Here is a 27,226-nt window from a genome sequence, read left to right on the forward strand (position 1 = left end):
GGTTAAGTGAAGGGTTTACGTAAACCAACATTTCAACCAACTGAATACGACAACCGACTTTTTTCCTCTTACCAATGAGTTCGGAGTAAAGGCGGGATTTACAGCTGTGTTCAACACGATAGGCCAATGTCATTAAAATATCACCAATGGGTTCGGAGTAAAGGCGGGATTTACAGATATGTTCAACACGATAGGCCAAATGACGACTGAAGATTTGACCAATGTAATCCATACATTTGTGGGCGTATTCCCTCAGAACGAAGAATGGGTAGATTTTTATTGGTTCACTTCCATTTAAGAGTCAAGTGTGTATGTGCAGAAGTTGGCTGGTGTCAGGGGCGACTGGTCTGGTTAAACACAGAGCAGGGGGGTTGGGATTTTGAATTTTGGGCCGATAAATTAACATTTGATAGCCATGGCCACGGCAATAATGAGAGTGTTTTGGAAGAATAAGGTAAGGCAACGTATGTAATTATCAAGATAGATATGGGGACGCACAGCGTGCGAGATCTTTCGTGTTTAGAGTAAAGAAGCTACGGCTGTCTTGATTATTCTACACGTGGATTAATGTTTTGTTACTTAACTGCGTTGCAGTAGGTAAATTTAATTGTTCATTTGGAATCTGTTATTTGGGAATTAGTAAGTAATAAATATAGTTAGTTTGCGTTTTGCTACGACATTCTACCTTCCAAGCTGTCGTCATGTGGCAATAAATTAATGTGGATACTAGCTAGCTTGCGAACATTAATCGCTGTCTAGAGTAGTTAACTGTATGTTCTGTTCCCCCAACGCAGTTGTAATACAATTTCCAATCAGTTCTTACCCAACCCTTTTAGCTAACCAAGGTAGTAGCGGTAGCTTGTTCGCTAACCGGCAGTACCTGTGAGCATTTCACAGGTTTCACAAGTTTGATCCAATGTAGCATGCAAGCTAGCTTGCTAGCAGGCTGTTTAAAAATGGAAACTTGACACTGTACTCCTTTGCGTGTTGCACGTACAGAGTGACACCTGTAGCTGCATATTCCAAATGAGACTCAGCTGTTCACCTTTTATGTTTATTCCCCCTTGACTTTGTGGAGCTTCCACTAGCCAATAAAAGTCATTTGCCTCTAATTCAAGGTTTTTCACAGTATCAACACATTGTGATTGTTGGTGGAATAAGCAAAAGATGAGTACGACACACGTGCATAGTTTAAAGACAAGTTCACCTACATGAACTTAAGTAAACCACATTCTTTGTACTTTGCAGGTGCCTCTCCAAATCGGGCGCATGTGTTACTCCTCGTCGGTGGTGAGTTCATTCAGTGGTTTGACGTGAAAGTGGTAGTGGACTACAAGCGAGCTCGGCTAGCAAACTGAAGTTGCATGACCTTAAGGAAACATTGCCTCATAAACAATTGTTAAACAATAAAGCATATTTTGCCCGCTTTCTGTCAAACTATCACGAAACGGATTATGGCAAAGGATTTCAAGCGATGATTAGTGTTGTGTTGAAATGGATTAACATGTTAATTCCGTACCTTACTTTAAGTGGAGATGTATCTTCATTGCTGGTGTCACACCGTAGTCTTGTAACTATTCATTGCAATGTTTAACTTTTCTCACATAGCCTACAACCAAGCTTTTTATTGACGGAAAGTTCGTTGAATCCAAGACTTCCGAATGGCTGGATATTCACAATCCCGTAAGTACTCATTAACAGAGGTTTAACCTATAAAAGATGTTATGTTGTGCTTTCTTGGGAATAAGGGTCTTATTCCACATCTCTCTGCTACCGTCATTTGAAACACGGCGCATGGTCCAAATTCACGTTTATTTACCTTCCAGATTCATACTAAAGAACATTTGATAATAACATGATGTTGATGCGTGTTAGGAACCTTTATTGGACATTAATCCAACGGGACTCGTAACCAGTCCTTTCTATGAATGCAAACTGGAGCATCAAATTCATTCATTCATCATTCAAGAGTTTGTATTTGTAACTGCACTGCCAGAATAGGAAGACGAATTGTGATTGGTGTGCTGTAAAATATGCAGTGGTTCTAATTTTTTTATCCCTTCTAGTTAGAGAGCAATAGAGAAGGTATGGTCTGCATTTAAATTTTCCTCCAACTTAAACCCTAATAGCGAGTCTAAGGGACAGTTGCACACCCCCACGAAGCTACCACCTCACTCCCACCAGTCCTTTCCCTATCCATGTAGAGGCAGAGCACTTGTAACAGCACAGTTATGTTGTCAGTGGGCATATGGCCTGATGTAAGGGGACGCCTTGCTATAGCTGTAAATGAGAGGAGTTCAAATGAGAAAACAATGTTAATTTACAAGTGCAAATTAATGTCTCCTCCATGCTCAAGCATGGGATAGATGCAGTGTGAATGCATTCATACTCCTGAAGTGTTGATCAACAGTCATTTGCATGGAATGTGAAAATCGTGATCTCTGCTGATCCACCCTCACCTTCTGATTGGCTGGTTTATGTAATGAAGGAGTTGGCTGGAGGGGAGTCAGTCTGTTTCAGTGCAAGTCTTGCATGAAAGTGGACCAGTGTGTTAAGGGTGGGTTTCAGAGCACTTTGATACACTGCAGTAAACCTTCCCAGTATGAGTGTCACATTAGGGGTTTTGTTTCAAACCAGTGAAGTGTAAATTACCGGACTGGTATAGTCCTTTTCCCAACAGCCCCCATGGTAGTGTGGCATTTTGGATCCAAAAAGCAGTCTTGACCAGCTAACACTGGAAAATTACAAACATTTAAAAGTAGGATGATTATCTAGATGCTGTTTCAAAAGTTATATAAACGGTAACATGGTTTTTTTTTTTTTTTTTTTTAGAACAAGGCTAATTTTAACAATGCGGTGATCCATGTCAGAGATGGGTCAGTACACTAGTTTTTAATTGACCAAATGTACAAACCAAACACCAATTTCTAACACAGAAAAAAAAAGGATTATCATCAGGTAAGGGCAATACTATTACTAACTTATCTGTGGGTGCTTTATGACTACTGGACTTATTGTTGGGTAACCTTTTTGGGTAGCCTACATACACTGTGACACAAAATTGCAGAGCCCTCTGGAAGGAGCTTCTATGCTACCTTGCAGTTGATAGAACTAGCTGGCTAGTAAACTGACTGGCTAGCTAGCCACAAATCTAGGAGCCTTTGTAACGGTGTATAGCTGTATTGAAAGCAAACTAACTGCCTAGCTAGTTAGCTAGCCAGCTATGTCCTACATTACAAGAGAGCTGCATGTCCAAGCTGTATATTTGACCAAGTAGAGTGGTATGTATATTTAAAAAAACAAAAAAAAAACATTTTAAAGCATAAGTACTGCTTATGTTGCTCTTTGACAGAATATCTAGAACATTGTCATCTTTGTTGCTAAAGTTTGCAGTTTTCCAATGATAGCTTAATGGCAAGACTGCTTTTTAAGTCCAAGATTCCACCTTGGCGTGTCAGCGAGCGGGAAGCCAGATTGCCAGTCTAGTTACACATGTAAGTTGTGACAAATTAGTCTGTCCCTGAAAGGTTAACCATGGTGTCTAAGGAAGCAAGCTAGCTAGCATTGCATAGCAGAAATGGATGTGTTTAGTTTGTGTTCTTGTGCAAACTACTCACTCTGCTTCCTGTTGAATCAGCTGGGACACTTTTTATTTCTTTAAGATACCCTTTACCCTTTAGAAGAGGAAGTATACAATACAGTACCCTGAGGGAGGCCTCTGGCATGTGTATTTGTATCTTGACCCTGAGAAATGCCACTTGTGGTGATGCACTACATTGACACAAACTAAATGAGTAAGCTTTGGTAATCACTTTGACTACAGTAATGTTTTTCTGCATAATGGTTGTAGTTTTGTGGGGTGACTTGTGTATTGTACATACGTATTGTCCATTCATGCAGTTGAATGATTGATGATGCAGTTTTGTTACTTTTGTAAAGGATACAGCAGCATTACACCTGGGATCACCTGACCCTGTGGTCCTCTTGCAATCACTCAATTACTTAACCACATTGCCCATTGCTGCCCAGCAAGCCACATCACTGGTGCTGGCATCCCCTTCTGAAGAAAAATGTATGCAAAACATCTATATTTTAACATTAGTTGTTTCTCAAAGTAGTTTTTAGTTGTTAAAGTTTTTGTTATTCATTGGGTTTTCCTTCAAATTGAAAGTAAGTATTTTCAGCTTGACGTGAATAATGAAATGAAGGGGTTTATTTTGGATGCATAATTTGAGATGCAGAATAATTTCTTTGAAATGGAGTTGTATAGGAAAGAAGGTTCAGAGAGAGAATGCCAGCTGAGTTTGTATGAATGCAGCCTAGAGTATAGAAAAAAAAAAACCTTTTTGTGTGGATAATGCGTCATAGAGAACATACACTGATAATGGTGATTGGACTCATTTAACTCCTACTGTAACTGAGAGGAGTTGCATGTTGGAATGCAGTTATGAAACTAGTCAGGTGTAGATGCTCCAGGCTAACCCTGCTACAGTAGCTCATTTTCTGTTTACACACAGAATTGATTTTCATTTTTTAGAGATGTGGTTTTTGATCTGGAGTGCATAGATCACTTTGCATTTATATCGTGCTTAACAGTCCATACTTTCCCATATGAAGCACTGTGCTCTGTCAGTGAGTTTTCCTGTGTAGAGAGCATGAAGTTGGCCTTTTATGATGGTGTTAGTGATCAGACCGCTGATAACTTATCCACATGGCCACATTTAATGGACTGCAAAGTCAGCTTATTTTTCTGTAAAACAGTAACCCCCTCGTGGTAGTTGGACACAATTTGAATGCTTTAGTGGTAATTGGTTATGGTATGGCGAAATGTGTGTGTTTGCCTCATACATCGGTCCATCTTAAAACAGGCTTGCAATCATTCATAGCTGCTGGTGTGGCGCAAGGTGTATAACCTCTGAGCCCTGAGCAGAACTAGTGTAGGTTTCCCCTCCAAAAAACTGAAGATTAGCATGAGAACCTTCAACCTTCACCTTTAAGAGCCTGTTGACAAATTTCACTTTCAAATTTCCAATCTGGGAAAATGTCTAAAATAAAAAGGAACATATAAATATATAGGAATATATAAATTGGTGTCATTTGTCAAAAAGTAAATGGATAGCTATTGATTGGCCACTTTGAAGAGTGAAAATATTTAATGAAAAGATTGTACTGTAAATTTAGATACGTCAGAAGCCCCAGCTTACCAACAGTATCCCCAGTATTGATGGTTTATCTGAACTTTGCTAAGATAGCCGACAACAAGTAGATTGCTAACTTTTGTGTTTGCCAGGGGAACCTTATTTGGGCTCAAACCTATGATTTTCAACAGATACCCTCTCTTACTTTGAGTTGAGGTTTCCCATTGAGGCTGTGATCTTGGAATTTACAGGCTTGGACTGGTTTCAACCCTCTGGCTTAAATTCTCTAATGAGAATGGGGTAAAACTTGTTTGGATGAAAGCCTTCAAAATGTCAGTTCCAGGGTTTGTCATAATTTAGAAAGCATGAGAGCTATCTGCTTGTTCCACCTCATTACATTAAAAACACAAGGTACACGGGTGTATTTATTAAATTGTTAAAGGGAATGTAATGTATTTGAGAGGCTTGGGGGTAAAGGCAGGCCTGTAAAACTTGTTGGGCTGTAGCCCTTGAGCTGTGAGTTTCCTTAACATGCACATCATGACAGTGGAGTGATAATTTGGCTGAGATTATTAACATTGGATGAAGCTGAAAATGTTAGTATGGAAAACATTAGATGTGTAGATGAGTCAAGGGCTCATCATCTCAGTCTTAATGACGTCCACCACACTGCCAACACATGGGCCTTTCCCAAAGTTGCTGGAGCTACCATGGCAATAGTATGGTTGTACAAAGCAATGGTCGCTCCAGAGAAGTTGATTCTGCTGAGCTATACTTTGGGAGCTCTGTCAGAAAGGCTGTGATGCTTCATTCACTAAAATTTATATCTCGCTCTATTTGTTCCCCTTTCAGGCCACCAACGAGGTAATCGCCAAAGTCCCCAAAGCCACCGAGGAGGAGATGCTGGCTGCAGTGGACTCCTGCTCCCGGGCCTACACCTCCTGGTCAGAAACGTCCATATTGGCCAGGCAGCAGATCTTCCTACGCTATCAGCAGCTCATTAAGGACAACATTGTAAGAGCAAACAGGAAATGCTGGGGAACTTTTTTTTTTTTTTTCTTTTTTTAAAAAACATGTTGGTGTAGCAGCCATTTGTTCAAATTTCTACTTCATTGAAAAGGGTCTGGATGTTGGATATTGACTAAATGTTGCAGTCACTTGATGGAAAAAATATTTAATCAATATGCAAAGTTCATGTGCTTCACTGAAAACATTCATGCAAAAATAGTGGCAGCTTTTTTGACGCTCTGTATACATCAGTTTCAAATATTTTTCCCCTTACACATTCAGTACCTGAGTTTTTAATGCAAATTGCTTTTCAGTCTAGTGGCCTTCTCACTCAGACCCTTGGGTCCAGAGTCCACTGTTCTTTCTGCTACAGCACACTGAAAGAGTCCTTAGATTTGATCTCAGTACACAGGCTATGAAAGCTAGTGATATGGACTCTTGGCACTCAAGCTTTGTGCTGCTGTGTTGTATTCCAGAAAGAACTGGCCAAGTCTATCACGTTGGAGCAGGGCAAGACCTTGGCAGATGCGGAGGGGGATGTGTTTCGAGGATTGCGTAAGTTCTGCTGAGTCTGCTTTTAGAAGGGCAGCGCAGTGGCCATAGTCAACCACTAGCTGCAGTTTGTTTGAAACACAGCTGGTGAGCGGATTAGTCTGGACTGCTGCTGCCCCCAGCTGGCTGTGCAGTACAGGGTTTCTTACAGCTGCCCTTGTGTGGTTGAGACTTGGCTGGAGAACTCCTGAGAAAGTGCAACTTCTCCTGGAGAACTCGTACAAAGCAGTTTTTTTAAAATTCAGTATTTGTGAAGAACAATATAGTTGGGTTGCTATTTTCCATTCTGTCTTTGGCAGAAGGTTGGTGGAAACTGTCAAGATGTGCTTAACCAAAAACAAAAGACATACAAACCGGTGGGTCAGGTTTTCCCAGGATGCCCCTGAGTCAGTGTTAAGTTATTACATTGTCCAAAATATGTCTCTCTCCCCCCCCCCCCCCCCCCCCCCCCCCCCGCCTCTCCTCTACAGAGGTGGTGGAGCACACCTGCAGCATCACCTCCCTCATGCTGGGGGAGACCCTGCCCTCCATCACACGGGACATGGACACCTACACATACCGGCTGCCTATCGGCGTGTGCGCCGGCATCGCGCCCTTCAACTTCCCGGCCATGATCCCGCTTTGGATGTTCCCCGTGGCCATGGTGTGCGGCAACACCTACCTGCTGAAGCCGTCGGAGCGAGTGCCCGGCTGCGCCATGCTACTGGCCAAGCTGCTGCAGGACGCGGGCGCCCCCGACGGCACGCTCAACGTCATCCACGGCCAGCACGCCGGTGAGCCACCGCCTCCCGCTGCCAGGATCCGACCAGGCACTGTCAGGCCGCTGCTGTCACTCACACCACCACTCTTTAGTACCTTGCCTAAGAGTACAATAGTAGTGCCCCAGCGTGGAATCAAACCAAGAACCTTTCGGGTAAAGAGTGGGGCTCATAACACTACACCACACTGCTGCAACCAGTTAGGCCAGTGATATATGTTAGCGTATGTACTTGACTTCCCTTAGTTTTCTAGGCTGTCTAGTTTCAGGTTGGTACGAGTTAACTTGGGGTAGCACCTGATTGGTGTTGTGGTCACACTCACTGGTCTGGGAGTGTTGTTTAGCCTGGTCTGACACTGTTGCTTGTTTAACTTTGATGGCTAGACTTCTGTTCTTGTGCTGGACGTCTCTCTGGATAAGGGTGTCTGCTAGATGAATGTCATGTAATGTAATTGTCATGTACATAAGTGTGCTTTGGATGCACAGTAGGGATACTGAAGGCTTCATTGTTGTGTACATGTTGTTGTTCCAGATATTTGTTTTAATCGTACATATCAGGGTTGTGATGAGGAGTTCCCTGAGGGCCTTAGTGTAGAAAAGTTTACTAGTCTTGGTAAAGAGCCTTAAGTGCACAAGCCAGGATGAGACCAGGTAATCCACTCAGGTAATTAAATACTCAGACACTTCCTGTATCGCCTCCGCCTCCAAGGTTTAAGCCATCTGTATTTATGTTGTTGACAGTATGGAGAAGATATTTATGTTGAAAGATACATTGGGTCAGTGCTAGTCACGGTAATGCACAACAGACTCATTCAGTAAATATGTATACAACCCCAAATCAAAAAAATTGGGACGGTATGTTAAAATTAAAACTGAAAACAGTGATTTTTTTCAAAAAACACATTTCAATTTTGATTCTTGCAACATATCTCAGAAAAAAGTTGGGACAGTAAAGCTTTTACCACTTTGTAATGTTGCCATTCTTTTTCACAACACTTAAAAGACGTTTAGGGACTGAAGACAGCAAGTGATAAAGAATTTCACATGTAATTTTGTCCCATTCTTCCCACAAACAAGTCTTAAGGTGTACAACAGTACGGGGTCTTCGTTGTTGTATATTGTGTTTCAAAATGCGCCACACATTCTCTATTGGAGACAGGCCGGGACTGCAGGCAGGCCAGTCCAGCACCCACACCCTCTTCTTCCGCAGCCATGCCTTTGTAATGTGTGCAGAATGTGGTTTTGCATTGTCTTGTTGAAATATGCATGGGTGTCTGTGACGGAGTGCCGTCACTACGGTTGAGTATGTGCTCTGACTGCCATACCAACGAGCCTGGCTCTTTGGCGTCGCGGTCAAAGTCGCATGGTTGGTACCCTGTAGACCCTGTTCAAGGCCAGGTGGGGGGACTGCTCTCGCCCTTCGCTACAGTGTCCCTGGAAAAGATGCTGCCGTCAAGACAACATATGTTGCTCCAAAATCTCTGTGTACTTTTGGGCATTAATGGTGCCATCACAGAAGTGTAAGTTACCGTTGCCAAGGGCACTGACACAACCCCATACCATGACAGACCCTGGCTTTTGGACCAGTCTGGAGGGTCCTTATCTTTGGTCCAGAGCACACGGTGTCCATTTCTTGCAAAAAAGACCTGAAATACTGATTCATCTGACCACAATACACGTGTCCACTGTGTGATGCTCCATCCCAGATGCATCCGAGCCCAGAGAAGTCGACGGGGCTTATGGACACGGTTAACATAAGGCTTCCTTTTGGCACAAAGTTTTAACTGGCATTGGATGTAACTACATATTGTAGTGCTTGACAAAGGTTTGCAGAAGTAATCCTGAGCCCATGTGGTTATATCGCTTATAGATGAATGATGGTTCTTGATGCAGTGCCGTCTGAGGGATCAGAGATCAGTTATGCAGCTTAGGCTTGCGCCCTTGCCCTTTACGCTCTGAAATTCCTCCAGATTCCTTGAATCTTTTAATTATGTTATGCACTGTAGAGGGTGAAATATCCAAATCCCTTCCTATCTATCTTTGAGGAACATTGTTTTTAAACATTTCAACAGGCCTGAATGGCAGGAATGGATGTGTATTTACATATTTATATTTACAATGAAGTTGACCGGACAAAACATGAAATATCTTGTGTTCATACTGTCTGCAGTGTAAAACGAGTCAATGTAAATGTACAAATCGCTGCCTTTTTTTAAATTTTCATTTTCCACACTGTCCCAACTTTTTCCGAGTTGGGTTTGTATATAGCTACTAACTAGAAAACAATGAAAGCCCGTCATACAGATGTAGTAAGTTGCATTAACCTACACAAGGAGTTGGAACTCCTTCCTACACTAAATGTAAGACATAAGTGCCTAATATAGTATCGTGAGATAAGAGTGTAAAGATCACCTTTTTTTTTTGTTTTTTTTTCTTCTGTCTGTCTCCCCAGCTGTTAACTTCATCTGTGACCATCCTGCCATTAAGGCCATCAGCTTTGTGGGCTCCAATCAGGCTGGGGAATACATCTATGAGAGGGGCTCCAAGAATGGCAAGAGAGTGCAGTCCAACATGGTGGGTCACACACTCACACACTCACACAAACAAACACACACAACAATAATAGGCAAGTGGAAATGTGTTGGTTCTACAGATGTCTGTGTCTGAGGTGACTTGCATGGCCTGCATTCACTTTTTGTGCATTACTGCAGCTGAATATTAACTTGAAGCAATTTCAGTTAAGTACCTTTGTCAAGGCTGTAGCGGCAGTGCCTCATCAGGATGTGAGCTTGCAACCCTCTGGTTTCAACCCAAGCCCCTTCTCAATACGTGAAATTCATTAGATGGAAATTAATTGCAAATGAGCTTGTAAAGAGAGGCATAAATATCAATATGTCTAGATTAAGATGTACAGTATGGATTAACAATATGGATACAAACCAACACAAGATTGCTTTACATTAACCTGAATGAAAATGTGCAGGTTCCTCTAACAATTTCAGCAGTTCCTCTGTGTTAGTTCATGCGGCCCCATGTATGCACAGTTGATGGGACAAATGAGGACACAGTGCAGGAGAGCCTATCTAACAAGGAATCCAGTGTTTGTTCTGTTTCACTTGTCCAAACATGCTAAGCAAGGTCACTGGACTGTCTTGTGAAACTGTAATTTCATGTTTGGCCACTGGGTGGCACCATAGGCTTAGAAACCTAAGTGGAAATGGCTTGTTTGCCTCGATATGAAGACAAAATTTAGCCTCTTCTGGCTGTTAGCAAAATACATCTCTCTTCTCCTTTTGAAGACAACACAGAAAAGAATGACAGGGTTGTTTTAGTGCATGTGTTATGTGTGTAGAAAGAGAAGCACAGAATGAAAACTAAATCGAGCGTATCAAAGACAAAGAAGTGCCCCACATAAGAAATCTATTACACTATATATAGGATATTCCAGGAAAAGGAGTGAAGTGCAGCTGGCTTTCGCACAGATGACATGTTGACTCACTCCTTGAACAGGTCTACTGAACTGAAATTTAATTGTTAGAAATGACCTAGTAAAATTATACAGACATCATGTCCTACTGGTGCCCAAAAGTCTGTGTATTGTATATCTTCAAAGATGTTGTAATTCAGAATGTGTAAAATACGTCAAACAATTGATCTGATATTCACTAACTAACAAAGTTTCTGTTTTCATAATTTTGTGTTTAGTGATATTTGCTCTTAGCTGTTATGTACAAAGCAGAATCCATGATTTACTATACTAGGGTTTTCATCTTGAGAAATGGCTGGCTCGAGGTGTAACATTTTAAAGCATTTCTTCTCCGTTCCAGTGGCTTTCAGAAATGGACTGTGTAAAGGATTGTTTTATTACAGAACATTTTAATTTAGAGATGTCTTACAGCAGCACATTTTGACATTGGGTTCAGCAGTCAATTGTTTTATGATTTAAATAAAGAAAATTGTATCTTTACGGCTAAGTGTAGCGTTTAATTGCAGGCTTTTTTGTTTTTAGCCCGATTGAACAGCTTTCAAAAACAAATGAAACTGACAAGTCTTTCCATGCGCTTTGCAACCTTTCATCATTTAATTGAGCTGCCGTCTAAAACGCCTTTGAGTCTTCACCCTTTTGGCCATTTAATATCTAGCAGGAAATGTAATATCTGCAAGACTGAGGGTGTCTAAGAACAGGATTGGCCACCCTTGGTGTGAGCTACATCAGACCACACCCGTGTCATTGTCGCAGTCTCGGCGAAGCTGACTGCCGCTCACAGCATGTTGCTTGGATCCCTTCCCGAAGGAACCGCTGGACATGACAGCCTGACCCGAGCTGTGTTTTTTTTTTTTTCTTCCCTTTGTGTTCCCAGGGAGCAAAGAACCACGGTGTGGTGATGCCTGACGCCAACAAGGAGAACACGCTGAACCAGCTGGTGGGCGCGGCGTTCGGGGCGGCGGGGCAGCGCTGCATGGCCCTCTCCACCGCCATCCTGGTGGGCGAGGCGCGCAGCTGGCTGCCCGAGCTGGTGGAGCGCGCCAAGGCGCTGCGCGTCAACGCAGGTGCCGTCCCTCTCGCCAGCCCCCACCCCAAAACGCACCCTCCTCTTACCTCACATAGGGCCACCCACTTTGCCTCCTGACCCCAGACCGCCGTCGCTGGGAGAGGATCTCACGCACACCCCGGGGTTCACCGGCCTGCTCATGCGGTGAGCCCGCGGAGAGGTCTGCGGTCTGGTTTTAAAATGAGAAGGATCTCCCCTCTTTGTTGTAGAGGGCGCTCTAATTTGCCTGGCTGGACAGGAAACCCCTAATTGTGAAGTGAAGTTTTGGGAATGCTCTGGGGGCCCCTGGGAAGGACCTCACAGAGACCTGTTTTTTTTGGGCCCCCTCCCAGGTGACCAGCCAGGGGCAGACGTGGGGCCGCTGATCTCGCCCGAGGCAAAGCAGCGGGTGGACGGGCTGATCCAGAGTGGCGTGGACGAGGGCGCCTCCCTGCTGTTGGATGGCCGCAACGTCAAGGTCAAGGGTTACGAGAACGGCAACTTTGTGGGGCCCACCATCCTCAGCAGTGTCACGGTAAGCATGGAAGCGTGCACGCCGTTCTGAAATGACTAACCTCTGTCCTGAATTTACTACCTCTTTTTGATTCATTTTTAAATGGAGAGAGAGGAGTCAATTTTAGCTGACAATCACATTTTGTGGATGCTCCTTTTCACTAGTAACTAGTCACTAATAATTTCTAGTGTCACTTTTGCTACAACTTGGTCTTCATTTTCAGAAATGCACTGGGTGCTTTGTGAATAAGAAACAATAGCTTGGTTCCTTTTCAGTCTTGCAGACTAGGAGATCAGCTAAGACTTGGTACAGTTTTAGCCTTTTTGTACATTGGAACAGCACTGTTGTATTAGCTGTTCGTGTAACTTGTTTAACCTCATTAATATGTGAGAATGGCTGCAGGCCTCAAGCAGGGTGAGATGTTCAATAGGAGTTGATAAGAATATAGAAACTAGTGTGGCAGGAGATTTAAAGCAGATAGAGGTATTAAGGCCAGGGACGGTACCTGTGTGTTTAATTTTGTAATTGAGCATACCCCCTTAGCCTCTTCACTCGTTTAAACAGTGTTTGCCTCATACCTGCTGTTTCCTCAGCCCCAGATGAAGTGCTACTCAGAGGAGATCTTTGGACCTGTTCTGGTGGTGCTGGAGGCAGACAGCCTGGACGAGGCCATCAGCATTGTCAACAAGAACCCCTACGGCAATGGCACAGCCATCTTCACCACCAACGGCGCCACCGCACGCAAGTACACTCACGAGGTGGATGTCGGCCAGGTGAGAGGGCAGCCGGCATCTGTTTTGGAAAAATGTGAAAATTCTGCGCCATTAACCACATGCCATGTTTCCCATACCACCTCTAAGGGGCACTGGGGGAAAAACCTCTGTGCTAAAGCGTACATGCAAAAGCTATTTTTCATGGCTAATATTGCCTTATTTGCTTCTGCTCTAAAATGCACCCCCTTCTCAACATGCCAACTTTAAATAGCCATGGCAAATATGTGCTTTTTCTGTCAAAACAGGAGAAATCTGAAATATTTTCCCGTAAGCTTGAGGAGGGTTTAAATTAAACTCAAAAGGAATTCCTTCTGACCTGCTGAAGGTTTTGTGTGTAAAAATGGCCTGCCTTCATCTTGTTTGTTTGCCTGCGGCGCGCAGCTATGCCCTGTGTTTGGAGTTCACATGTCAGGGAGCGTCGTACAAGCCATGTGCCTGCCACCCCTTGCCTCCAAACCCGCAAGCAACACAAGCCTCCCTCCTCATCTGCAGGGCCCGAACCAGCCTTGCACAGAATCACTCCCGTGTTTTCCAGCATTCCAGATCGGAGGAGCCAGCTTCCAGTTGCGGGGGGGGGGGGGGGGGGGGGGGAGGGAGGGAGGGAAGGAAGCAAAAAACAAAAACGAAGCAAAACAATGTTTTGTTTATTTGTTCGGGCGTTCAGTGCTTTCCCGTGCCAAGGACACGGAACGATCATTTCAGGCCACCGTCCTCTAATTCTGTGTGCGTTGCCATAGAGGTTTGCTGAGCTAGCCATGCAGCTCCTCCCACGTGTGGCAGTGACACTGTCTCCGTACACGTGCTGGCTTGGTAACAACATCTGTGTGTGTGTGTGTGTGTGTGTGTGTGTGTGTAGATCGGAGTGAACGTCCCCATTCCGGTCCCTCTGCCCATGTTCTCCTTCACGGGCTCCCGAGGATCCTTCAGGGGTGACACCAACTTCTACGGCAAACAAGTAAGTATGCCCCTCGGGCAGGTGATGACGGACCTCTCTCCCTTCATGGCAATCCAGCAAAAATTGTGTTTTCAGGGGCTCGTATGAATGTCTGGAGGGAATATAGTCACATTCAGTGGCAACAGCCTAACTTGAAGATGCATTCGGTATCTTCTAGCTGCCTCTGTAGGTTATCGGTGGCTTCACGCCACACCATGTAATGTTTACTGCTTGGTCCCAGGGCTCTGCTCATATATCTGTTATAGTTTGGTCCCAAAGGTTCTCAATGGGAGTAAAGTCCAGAGACTGTGATGGCCAACTTGTAACCTCAGGTCCTCCTCCTCAAACCACAATTTCACATTGTTGGCCCAGCGTCAAGTAGCATTATCCCGCTACCCTGTGTCTCCAAAATGTCCCGCCCACACTAATCTCGGGAAAGGCTTGAAATCCCTTCTGCTGCCCAGGTCCAAAAGCACAGGGCAGTATGGGTACGCACGTTTTATGTGTGGGAAGTAGTTTGTCTGACTTCCAGTACACAGTATGTACTTTGAGATGGATAATGGAAGGAGAGCAGGAAGTGCTATACTCCAACTGTAAGGACCAGTTAAAATGGTGAGTTAGAATATTAGGAGGAATGGACTGCAAAAAAGACCCTGGGGCAATGCAAACAAAATCACAAAAGTGGAGAGTGGACATGTATGCAAAACAAATGAGCAGGTTTATCTAGAAGTAGATTTAGCAGTGTAGTGTTATCAGTCTACACCCAGTAAGTGTTTGCGTGTATGGCTGGCTTCTCCTCCTCAGTGCAGATTGTAGAGGGCAGTGTTTTTAATGCTACAAAGGCGTCAAGGTCATTTCAGTCCAAGGAGGAGAAAATGCAGCCGTAAAAAAAAAAAAAAAAAGAATATCCGGTGGCTGTGCTTATTAATTGCATTGGCTGACTGTAAGGGCAGGGCTCCCATATTGGAAAGGATCAAACTGTAATATATTCTCAAATTAAAAATCAGTTTGTTGTGTACTGTACAAAGGCCCTGCCTAGCCTTTTCAACTGGCAAGTAGGAAGTCCCTCTTGTGTAGTTAAACTCAATGCCAGTCTTGGATGGAAATGTTTTAGTCCTGTCAGTGAGAAACTTTCGAGTGTAATTGTTCTGTGTCTGCAGCTAGAGAATGTCCTTTAATCACTACTGAGGCCTAGTGGTAACATTGTTTCTCTCACCACCTCTGCAGGGAATACAGTTCTACACTCAAATCAAGACCGTGACCTCACAATGGAAGGCGGAGGATGCCACTCTGAAAACCCCAGCTGTCACCATGCCAACCATGGGACGCTAAATTGCCCGCTGCTAGAAGAACAATTCACCCAACTCTTCAAGAGGGAAAAAACAACTAAGAACTATTCTCCTTGTATGAATTGACATATGCCACAAAAATGACTTGACCCATACCTACAACTGACATGCCTTAATGTTTAGGTCTATAGTACAATGGTGTGACTCTTTTACAGTAATTTGGTGGATCTTAAGGTTTAACGTCCTGCCATTTGGCCCTGTTAGCTGATAGAATTGTTCCAACCCTCACATACTGTGAAAATGCACTATGCAGGCTGATACAGAGGAATGTGGACATGATAGCTTACACAAAGCTTGGGCAGTGCAGGATCCAATCTGCGTATGGTAAAGACCACTAATGGCACAGTGGTAATAGTCTTCAGTTGGAGCCCTCTACTGTACATATGTAGGATATGTGGCATATACTAGTGTTTCACCTCATATTGTCTTAGCATTTCAATTCACACTGCCTCTTCAGCATTAACCTTTCAGTGCACAAAACCGGTTCATGATTATGTGTGTAGCCAGGCATTGCTATGGTCAGGCGACTTTACTCTGTGAAGGAATGTATTTCACATTAAATTCAGATAATTTGTTTTAGGTCATGGTTTGTTGGTCTGATGACTAATACCCTATTCAGCAAGATGAGCATCTGCAGTAAATTAAATAAAGACCTTATGTTCATCCCCTGTCAAAAAGGATGAATTCATTCAGCAGATTTGAAATTTATTCATTTAGTTTCTTCAGATTGATCCAGATGGGTTCACACCACATTTCCCTTGTGCTCTGATGCTGTGAGATTTCTCTGAACAGAGGTGGTGGGAACACCAGCTTGGGGTTGGGTCACATGGTCTTGATGTCAGGCAACCCTCTGGGCTCAGACACTTGGCTGGACACTGGTGCCTGGGTGATGAAAGTCCCATGGGATGGTTCCTCCATAACCCTAATAAAGATGGCAAAGTACACTTAGGGGAAAAAATGAAAAAAAAAAATCTGCTGAGAGCTGTGTATGGAGGGACATATCAGTGTCTGAACATGGTAATTTCACAACAATTATTCAAATTGTATTATTCAAAACAGCTTATTTGGTTCCTTACCCTGTTGGACTGCTGCGATTATGGTTCCTTTCAGAAGACTCGGACAAGGCTGGAGGTTGGGTGGGTTTACTTTAATAACAACAAAAAAGGCAGAGAAAATGAACTGTAAAGTCAGCCTGAAAAAACCTTGAATGCTGAGACACCTGTCGCTATAGCTACATCCCACAGAATGCAGGCTGTGAGATTCAACTGACCAGTGAAGTGCATGTTATGCCTGGCCTGTAGGAGTAGGATCTCATCAACCAGGGAGTCCCTGAAAGCCATCTGTGCTCCTCGGTGACAAAATGTCAAAATAATTTTGTCAAAAATGCACTTATCCCCCCCCCCCCCCCCCCCTGAAAAAAGAGATGTGTTTTCCAGCCGTTATGCAACCACAGGCGTTCAAAGAACTAAATAAACCCCAGCTGCACGTGAAGGGGGCCGGAGAGGCCAAAGACGCCCTGTGGAGCCCCATGTTTGTTTCCAAGCACACGACTCTGCGGCCGCCTATTTTTACTATTGTACCCAAGCTCCCTTTCTTCATTCTTTTAAAACAGCTGGACGGAAAAGAAAATGGTTTAAACCTAACTGCTGTTTTATGGCATCCTCTTGCTGCTCAGAAAAGAGCTGTTTAAGACATTAAAAAGAAGGAGGAGTCTCAAATAAAGATCTCCTCTCAGACGGCAGTACCGTTTGTACTTGTTTGGAGGGATGTGTTTAAGTCATATTGCTTTATTACGCCAGTGTTTTCGTTCTCATGTTTTATAATTCTGAATTGATGGTATCATCTGTACTGAATGTTTTATAAAATGGAAGGGAAAACGGTTTCTGGGGTTCTGACTCCAACCAGGGCTCCTGTTGCAGAATTGGGCCCTGTTTACTGGCAACCAGTTCAGTTGTGTTGCGGTCAGCGTCCCTGATCCCGGAAGGCAAGGGGTTCAATCCCCAGCTGAGTCATACCGAAGACTTTAAAAGTGGCACCCGCTGGCTGTTTGGCACTCAAGATTAAAGGGATTGGGGAAAACGTCCCGGCGCTAACTCTTGCGCATTTGTACATTGGCCGCTTCTTATCCCAGAAATCATGGTCAGCCCCATGCTTGTGAGCCACCCGCCAAAGCTTGGATGTGGCTTCTTATTGCCATCAAAGTAACGATGCTGGTTGTGGGGTCTGTTCTAGTGGTTACCTTGTTTTGAGGCCGTTCATTTTAGCGAAGAGCAGCCTTAGCACTTGCTCCTTCTGTTCCCAGGTCAGTTCAGAGATGTCCACCTTGGTACCGTGCAGATGTGCCCTAAAACGCACAGTTAGGAGTCTGAGTCCAAATTTGCCTTCAGAGAAAGGGGGATGAAATAAAATTAGCTAAAATAGAAAATGTTTCTAAGCTAGCATTCTGGATTCTTCACTAACAGAAAACACCAACACTAACTTTCCAGAAAAAAAGGACAGGACAGGACATGGGATGGCCTACATTTGAACTACCTGAATGGTTCTTGTACACTTACAAGGCTCCTCCATCCTGATCCTACAGGACTGCAACCCAGCAGGCTTTTCTGCTGTCTACAAAGCAATTGGCAGACTTAGGGAAGGAAGCTAAAGTGCTTCAGTTTGGGTGAGAATGAGTTCATTCCAAAAGGGGGTTTGGGTGCTTAGGTGGAACACAAAGTGTTAACGTGCTGCAGTCCTCTGGGACCTGGGTAAAAGGAGACCCCATTATATGAGACGAGCGGGCCGCACCACTTCTCGGCTTCCTCCAGGTCACCGTAGACGCAGTTGGTGCTGTGCTGGTTCTTGCCGAAGCTGCGGATGGGGGGGTATTCCCGGTGACCGGCCCGTGCTGCGGCGATCTGCCGCAGGTACATCTGCTGATCAGCCTGCCTCTGCTGCGCCCTGCTGGCCTGGATCTCGCGCTTCACCTGTGCCAGTGCATCCTGGAAGAAGCGCTCCACCTCTGTGCGCTGCTCGACAACGCCGCGGGCCAGCCGCTTGACACGGTTCATCTCCTGCTCCCGCATGGCCAGGGTCCTCTGCAGCTTGGCTATCTCCACCCGCCCCGACTCGGCGCTGACCAGCGCCCGTTGTTGCGTCTCCTGGCTCTCCCTCTCGAACTCCCCGGCCATGAGGCCCAGGGCCTGCTCCAGGGAAAACACCTTCCCCTTCAGCTCTGCAATCTCCTCCCTCTGCTCTTTCAGCTGCGAGACGTTCTCCTTGAGCATCAACTCAATTGTCTCCTGGAATGGGCAGGGGGGGGGAGCGTCACTAAACCAGGGAGGCTCACCATGAACCATGCTCTGGTAGCTCTAATGTATCACGGTACATTAAGGTTTTGACAATGTCTTAATAGGTGGAACTGGAGTGTGCTTGCCATTGATTGATATGAACCAATCAAGATGTTGCCTCAGCAAATCACTTCGGCTCACTTCAGTGACGCACTGATAGCAAATACACACTTTGGTCTGGAAGCCTCGTAAATCCACTGTAGCTTTAGGTGCTTTTGCAGGGATTGTGTTTGATTATCGTTACGTGTGAGGGATTCTCAGTTGTGGAGAAGCTACCCGATGTGATCACAGGAAATGGGGCGTTTAGGCTCTGGGGAAGCTGTGCGGAGCATGATACTCAGTGTCCCTGTCTCTCCGGGCACCTACATAAGGCAGGACTGAGGTGCATGTGTGCGTGTTTGCCCAAGGCAGTGGTGCCCCAAAAAACACGGAGGGCAAACCACTGAGCTGGAACCAGAACCTGTGGAAACTACAGACCGCAGCTCCTAGCTGCTGAGAGACTGGCTGGCACTGTAGGCACCATGGGGGGGGGGGGGGGGGGGGAGCGAGGCCTCAGGGAAAGCAAGCACAAAATAAATAAATAAAGGCAGGGAAATACCATCTGAAATATCCTCACCAGAGATCTGGCGGTTAGCTAAACATAACTAGCGTAAACACCTTTTGAGGCGATTCCACCTAGCTGTGGGGGGGAGGGGGAGGGGTGGGGGTTTGCCGGCGCTACCTTGTGCTGCAGGAGGGACTCGTTCTCCTCTGCAAATGTCGCCGTCAGTTTCCTCATCTCCTCCGTCTCCTTCATGTGGTAGCTGAGCGCCTCGTTGAGCCGAATGTTCTCCTTGAAGACCGAGCGCGATGCATCATCCAGCTGTCTGTTTAGAAAACAAAGCGCATGCTGTTCTGAGACCAGTCCCATTCTTCCCAAAGCCACTTTGTCAAAGGTGACAGTCCCTTCAGCTGTGTGTTAATGAAGCTTGCGCTGGTGTTATTCAGCTCCAGCCCTGGATCGTAACAGCCTTTCTGGTTTTTCTCCCCCCTCAGACCCATAATTGAATTAGCTGATTGTTCACATCGGTTCTTTCTCTTGAAGAGCATGACATATATGTAGTGACCTACTAAACCTGCTGGATTGTGGCTGGAATTGAATTACACAGTAAATGTGGAGTATTTCAATACACTCCACAGCCCATTTCACTGTAATCTAGGTCTATAAAACCCCTTATCCGTGTCTGACTTCAAAACACTCTGGCTATGGCGTGAGAGCTAATACGCCCCACATACAGCTGTCACCAATCTGTAGTTTCAACTTGTAAACACTAGGCGGCTTTTTAACTGCTGAACAACCACATCAGCTAAGCATGTAATTGTTGGGTTAGGCGATGTACACTATCTGCTGAAAGACAAACTGGAGTGGTCAAGATTATAACCGTGTTTTCTATAAATATTATTTATTTTCCTTCACTTGCAACCCCAAGAAGGCTGGCCTTGCGAGCTGAGGTGTAAAATTAGCCTGTAATTTGCCGCCGGACGAACTCACACAATGGCCTCACTGTGGGCTCTCTCTGCCAGTTGAGCGATCCTCTGCTCTGCTTCCTTCTCCAGGCGAAGCTGTGGGCAAGGCGACAGAGCTCAGTGGCCCTGTTTCTCTCGGCACGGCTGTACCTGTTCCTGGTGCTTCCAAAATGCAGATCCCCCCCCCTCCCCCACCAGAACGCAACATTCTTCGAAAGACTCCTGCAAAATCGTAACCACGCCATCATGGAGCCACAGTATCACAGCAACACTCTACGAGTGCTATGTATCTGCTGCCTGGATCTCACACCATTTGCACCACCAGCAGGTCTGCATGCGATTTACAGTGTTTATTAAGTGCTGGTTGAAGATCTGAAATTGCAGCCCATTTGGTTATGTTCTCACCCTTTCCTTTTACTGCACACAGTTTAAAACTTTTAAACTAACTTGTGTAAGCTCTTGACTCTGCCATTCATTGTATTTCCAACCATTCTTTAGTACTTTAGATTTTGAAACAGATCTGTATTTTTTACCGTCACTTTCAATGGGTAAATGCTATGACTATCAAATATCAGTTGCTAATTCTATGTGGAGTATTTATTAATGACTGTTTGGATCTTGCAGTAGTTGTGGTTCTCTGAAGAGCATAAAATCTTAAATGAACTGTTTAAAAAGGGTCCATCTTCAGGGGGCCCAGATGTAACATGTAACATGATGCCAGTTGGTTTCTTTTAAATCCATACCTTCTCACTAAAGAATTTGTGCTCCATTCTTGACAGGCTTTCTTTGTGAGCCTTATCTGCGAGATGCATGCTCTCTTTGATCTAGGTGAAAGAGATGGACAATGATTATTCATTACAAATGTGTGCCACGTACTCAAAAGAGCAGCATTTTGCCTTAAAACAACATAGGTAGTATTACGTCTCTCAGCTCCTGTTCCATGTGGGCCTTCTTCTTCCGGAACTCCTTGATCATCTTGAGTTCTCCCTGGATCATCCGGAACTCATCAGATCTCTTGTTGAACTTCTCTTCCAGCTCATTTATTCTCTGTGTATATTCGGCAACCTGAAGCATTCAGTCAGGCACAGACAGTACACTCAATCAGGCACTCAGGTATCACAGAAATGAGGATGCATAGTGACTTTGCAGAAGTGACCCTTGAGGTTTGTTTTTTCTTTTTCTTTTTTTTTTTTGAAAGATTGGGTAGCGTTGTACTAATCCTGGATCAGATCTGTGTTTGCGGTCACTATCTAATACAAACCAGCACTATCCCAAAGTTCCCACACCAGTAGCATTTTCCAAATATGAATTCTTGAATATCACACTTAATAGTGTGCAATATTTCAGACCAGTCAACATAAATCATAAATGTTTCTCTGAATTGAGGAAGATCTTTGCTCGCCCCCCCCCCCCCCCCCCCCCCCCCCCCACACAAAAAACACAACCCTTAAAAAAGCATCTTGTTTTTGTTGGATCTTAAAACAATATACACCCATTGTCTTCAAAAAAAGGGGGCAATTATGGAACTAGGAATAGAAAGGAAGTCGGCCCTCTGGGAAAAGAGTATGACCTAATCTTCCAGGAACAGAGGAGTACCACTTATAACTGGTAGCACAAACTAACAGAGCTCAGCAGCAGCTTGACGATTGGTTGCTAACAGTCCACCCCTGTGAGAATGAGTACTCTTTGAAGCAAAGTACCCAATTCCTCTGCAGCTCAAAGCATAGTTCATGTCATTAGGATGCTGCTGCTGCCATCTAGAAAAACTATATTAGAAAGGTACCCTGCCATTGTTATTCATTCTGATTTTATTATGTAGCTATTACTGCATTGCTGCCTTAGGGTCATTCTGTTCAAAAGCATGAATGATAATCCTTACGCAACCATGTTTTCCATGTACTACTTTGGAAGGTTTTAAATACTGAAATTCATCATACTGAAATTTGCCTTCAGCAAGCATGTTTTTTTCATTCTGAGCAAGGAGGGCCAGAGCATAAACTGAACCTGAAGGCAACACTCTTTGAAATTTGCCAGAAATGCCAAGGGTTTGTTCTAAATGATGTGACCTGTAACCTGATGTATTACATATCAGAGATTCCAGTGGACAACCCTTACTGGTCATATTTTTCAACTAAAGACAATTTTTCTTCTAGGTTATTTGTACACTGCTTGCTAGCCTTTATTTCATGTTTTGTGTATTTTACAGTCTTTTCACATACGGCATTCAAATTCAAGTCTGTCGCCTTCTGACGTGTCTCTAGGTGTAAAAAGGAGGTGATATATTCACTTCACATTAAATGCTATCTGTTTTCTGCCATCAAGATACACCACATTATTTCCATATAAAACTACAGTTAGCAACAACTCATGTATTGATTACAAGTGACTAATCCACTGAAGCAAGGCAGCTGATTTTGTTGAAAAATGAGACCACTCATTGCAGAGATTACAGAGGGAACCAAGCTCGGTGCCAGGAGGAATTACAGAGGGGTGCAACTGCAATCCAGGGGAATGCACAAGAAGTCATGAATACTACGCAGACATCGGGATATAAGGAGACAACTGGGGGTGCACCGAGGTCCATCCCCCTAAGCACCCCCATAGTGCTGGGCCTGGATGTAGCCATGGTTTGTTTAAGTAATGGCTGCTTCAGTCTGATTGAATTTTCAGTTCAGTTCAGTTCCCTCACTGTCTCTTGGAACTCTGGCAATGTGGATGTCAAGAAAAAAAGACTGGAGCCTCCATTCTATATCTCCATAAAGGCTGCTCCAATCAGCCAGTATTGTCAGATTTTGTTCTCTAAACCTAATAACCTAATAACATTCACTGCAAAGGACAAACTGGCCCATGAACTGATGTTTGAACATCTGAACCCCAGGGTCACAATAAGAAGCCAAGCAGACTCCCAGAACTGCATCACCATCTGTTGAAAACACAACAATGAGGCTGTAAATTGTGGTACACCAGTCCTTGGTGACGCCCAGCGCATGGCTGCACAAATAGTAGAATGTCCCTGAGGTTGCCCCAGGGTGCTGGCATGACTTGAGTGACATGAGCCCTATGGTAAATGCAAACCAGCAACAGCATAAGCTGTCCTGATGGCTTCCACAATTCTTTTTGAAAATTCCGCTTTGGCCAGGGGGCTGGCACAGCCTGTTCCCCAAAGCAGATTAAGAACAGATCAATTTTACACATACTGTGCATGTATTCAATACCCTGACTGGGCAGATAATGTTGGGAGACACCTAATCCTCAGATAGTGGATGGTTTTTGGCCTTATGCTATGTGACAGCACCTTCAATAACACAAAGCAGTTTGAGCTAACCAACCCTCTTGGCCAAGCCAATCATCATTGGGAAGGCTACTTTGAAGAAGAAACATCTCAAGCTTCCAGCCCTAATAGCACATTGGTATACTGTTCTGAGTTCTAAGACATTTGCGTGACAATTCGACCTGGGCTGACAACTCATTTGACACACTGCCCAAACTTGTCAGTGTAGAGCCATGTTATGTAGGGGATGTGGCCCAGAGTCACATCTTGAGTCAGCGAACCTGGAAAGCATCACATCTATAAGGATTTTTTCATACCCCTATGTGACAACCACATGTTCACCTTCTCTTGTGTGGTGATGTTTCCATTATCCAAGTTTCTTTTCAGGACAAATCTTTTATCATTTCACACTGTAGGAAGATGGCCAATGGGCTGGCTGTGTAGTAGCATCTTTAGGGCCAACCACAATATTTTCCTATACGGGTTAATGCAACACTGCCATGCATTTCTAAAATGGGGATGTTTCAAGCTGGTCCAGACCAAACCTCTTTTTTCCAAAGCTTATTGGTTCCCATTTTTTCCAGCATGAAGTAAGGGATAGAGATGGAAAACAGCTGTTAACCAAAGCTGCAAGTTTAAAATTGTTGCATGTTTAAAATGAAGCACTTTGATAGGCCAATTAGAACACTGCAATAGCAATCAAGTCACTTGTCTTTCCCCCCTCAAAGCTGTAGTGGATTACATGAAAAATCATGCACTGCATTTCTGTTCCAAGAGTCAGTCTTCAAAAGCATGCATCTGACTCAGAATAGGCACACTAGTAATTTAGAACAAACAATCCATATGACACGTGAGGGACAAAGAACTTATAACAAAATTTGTATGCATGTTCCAAGGCCAATGCAGGTTTTAATTATGTGTTTTTAAGGACAGAATGAGATTAACATAATTTTAGAGTATATACTGTAAATGTGGGGTTTTGAGCTTTTTTGTTTTCATTTTTTGTTTGTTTTGTTTTTAAATGAATGCAGTGTGTGTATAATTAAAAAGAACATTTTGGGTCAGGCACAACTGTGTGTTTTTCAAGATGCTGCATGTTTTTAACTGGCACTGAACAAACAACATACACCCTTGAGTTGTATGCACAATGAATATGATTTATTAGATGTTGTGTTTGGCAGAGGGCAGAATGATGAACATTCACAGTGCCAGCAGCTTTGGTCAAACATACAGATATTCCTTGCCCATTTCTGTCCTGTTTGCTCTAAGCTGTACCATCACATCCTGTTCTAAAATGCAGTCCACATGTTAATGTCAAAAAAGAAAAAAAATCATATAATATGCCTTTTATTTTTGTTGAAAAGTATCTGGAAATAAGTTTTCATAACTATACTATTCTGAAATGATAGACTCAACCAAAACAAATCCTTAAAGTTCAATTCATTTTACTCACAGTGAGAAAGAGAGCCATTACTTACCAACTGTTCACTGTCTTCTCTGGCTTTATTTTTTTGCTCTCTTAATTGGTTTTCCAATTGAGAAATCTGCAAAGAGCACCAAAGAGTCAGGGAAGTGACAGTAAGAGGCACATGCATTAGGCCACAGCCATCCTTTATGGGGAATGCATTACCAGACAGTGATTATCTCCTGCACAGCTTGTAATTATCCAGTAGAAAACAATTGCTATTTTTTCTGCTGTGTCTATTATTTGCCTGTTGGTGTGTTCATGCTGAAACAGATGAACCTCCTCAAGTACCGAGGACAGCACAAATTCAGCTGTGTCTTCTTCAACTAATTTTATTCTGACCTTTTCCTCTTTTTCGATATCCGTCCTCTTCATGAATCCAATGATGTCCAGGGTGTCCTTCTCGGCACGGTACTGCTGATTGGTCAGTTCCTCGTTGGCTCGCGCGAGCTTGCGGGCTGCCTCGCGGTACTCAACGCGCGAGCGTTCGGTCACATCTAGCCGAGCTTCCCAAAGGGCAGCGTTGGCCTTCGCCTTCTCTATGTCAGATTCTTTATCAGCTTTGGACTCCTGTTTTCCATCTTTTTTCCCTTTTCTACAGACAAAACACTAATTTTAAAACCATTGACTATGCTGACAATGGATATTACATTATATTAGACTTAGTAGACGCTCTTATTCAGAGTGACTTCCAGCACGAGAGAACAGAAATGTATCTATACAAGTTGAATGGGCAAGAGTGTCAGACCAGGCTAACAACACTCCCAGACCAATGAATGCACGCACAACGCCATTCAAGCCCTAGAAGAAGTTAACTTGTTCTAACCTGACTAGACAGCCTAAAAACTATTTGCTAACGTGGCAACGTCGCATTCAAAATGATCTCAAAGCATACTGGGCTTATAGACTGGGCAAGCTAATCAAGAGGTCAGCCTGTAAGTCATTTTTAGCTTACTGCAGCCGTAGCTAGCTAGATAGCACAGACACAAACAATAAACATTGGTAGATTACTAACTTACCCTTTCCCTTTCTTTCCCTTCTTTCCTTTTTTCTTCGGCATTTTCTTCTTGCACAAAATCAATACAAATGCATAATACAGAATAGAAAAGCCTTCATGCTTTGCCAGCTGCCTTGTTTAATGCCTGTCACCATGGAAACGCAATCGATGGGCTGTCGTTCTCACTTTACACTAACCGAGTACTTGACAAGGCTGTGTAGACTTTGAGCAAACTTACTCAACGAAATACAGTAATTTCGACTGTTCGGTTAAGATACCCCTGAGGATACGTATGAGTATGATCAAATTAGAGTCAAATTCGCTTTGTATGTCTACAAACGCCTAAACTCGGAGGAGGTGACGACAAAACGAAAAACAAAACAAAACAAACAAAAAAAAAAACTAATGAGTTTAAGAGGATCTTGACTGAATATGATTTTAAATTTATTTGGTATTTGTGGTTTTCTAAAATGAAATTTTAAAGTGTTTAGAACTTAATTGTGTGCAATAATGTATGGAATGATATTATTAATGACACTTGACTAGTGTACGTCTCACATAGACTAACGTTAGCGTGTCGCTAGTTAGCTGCTTAACGTTTATTTATAAGTAGTTAAACGGCTATCCAGCTGACTAGTTGTATATCATTAGCATTTAATTCCTGGACTTGTTGGTATCCGAAAGTAGATTTAGAAGACAGATATCTGGTAATGACATTTAGATGAGCTAGTTGCAAAAATGTGCCTAACTCGGCCACAGCCTGAGCTCAGCTGTTGCTTGTCCCAGTCATCAAAAACTGTGTTGACGAACATGTCAGTTCGGATGCATTTGATTAAACAAACCATTAACCCCTTATTCGTAAAGGTTACACTGTCTTTGCAACACGATGGCTGTAGCTTTCCGTTACACACAAATAATTGGGATATAATTTTACATTTTCTCTCTGTCCCTGATGATATAACATCTGTCTAATCAACAGTGCTTAAGTTTTGCATATCAAGTAGATGTACATACTGTCTTTTAACAGCATTGATATCTCCCAGTGACAGCACTTGCGTGACTGTACAAGATGTATGAACAAAACCCTACTAACTTTAAGCA

At 43.7% G+C, this 27,226-nt stretch overlaps 2 protein-coding genes across 2 annotated transcripts; one reads left to right on the top strand and one right to left on the bottom strand.

Annotated features, from left to right (window-relative positions):
- Positions 1-308: 308 nt before the first annotated feature.
- On the top strand, positions 309-16,220 carry aldh6a1 (aldehyde dehydrogenase 6 family, member A1). Its single transcript, XM_036542096.1, has 12 exons — positions 309-454; positions 1,249-1,290; positions 1,609-1,683; positions 5,991-6,152; positions 6,623-6,701; positions 7,169-7,471; positions 9,908-10,029; positions 11,817-12,006; positions 12,341-12,522; positions 13,095-13,274; positions 14,131-14,229; positions 15,436-16,220. The coding sequence occupies exons 1-12, from the start codon at positions 416-418 to the stop codon at positions 15,538-15,540; spliced, it is 1,578 nt and encodes a 525-aa protein (XP_036397989.1). The 5' UTR covers positions 309-415; the 3' UTR covers positions 15,541-16,220.
- Positions 16,221-16,379: 159 nt separating this feature from the next.
- Positions 16,380-26,233, bottom strand: LOC118786445 (basal body-orientation factor 1-like). Its single transcript, XM_036541503.1, has 11 exons — positions 26,148-26,233; positions 25,471-25,723; positions 25,142-25,207; positions 21,314-21,457; positions 21,136-21,216; positions 20,418-20,488; positions 19,608-19,752; positions 18,345-18,838; positions 17,797-17,901; positions 16,634-16,702; positions 16,380-16,479 (listed from the first exon to the last, which is right to left on the bottom strand). Exons 1-11 carry the CDS (start codon positions 26,186-26,188, stop codon positions 16,380-16,382), a joined length of 1,569 nt encoding a protein of 522 aa, XP_036397396.1. The 5' UTR covers positions 26,189-26,233.
- Between the last annotated feature and the right edge of the window lie 993 nt (positions 26,234-27,226).

This window comes from Megalops cyprinoides, chromosome 12, assembly GCF_013368585.1.
Source record: "Megalops cyprinoides isolate fMegCyp1 chromosome 12, fMegCyp1.pri, whole genome shotgun sequence".
Lineage (NCBI taxonomy): Eukaryota > Metazoa > Chordata > Actinopteri > Elopiformes > Megalopidae > Megalops > Megalops cyprinoides.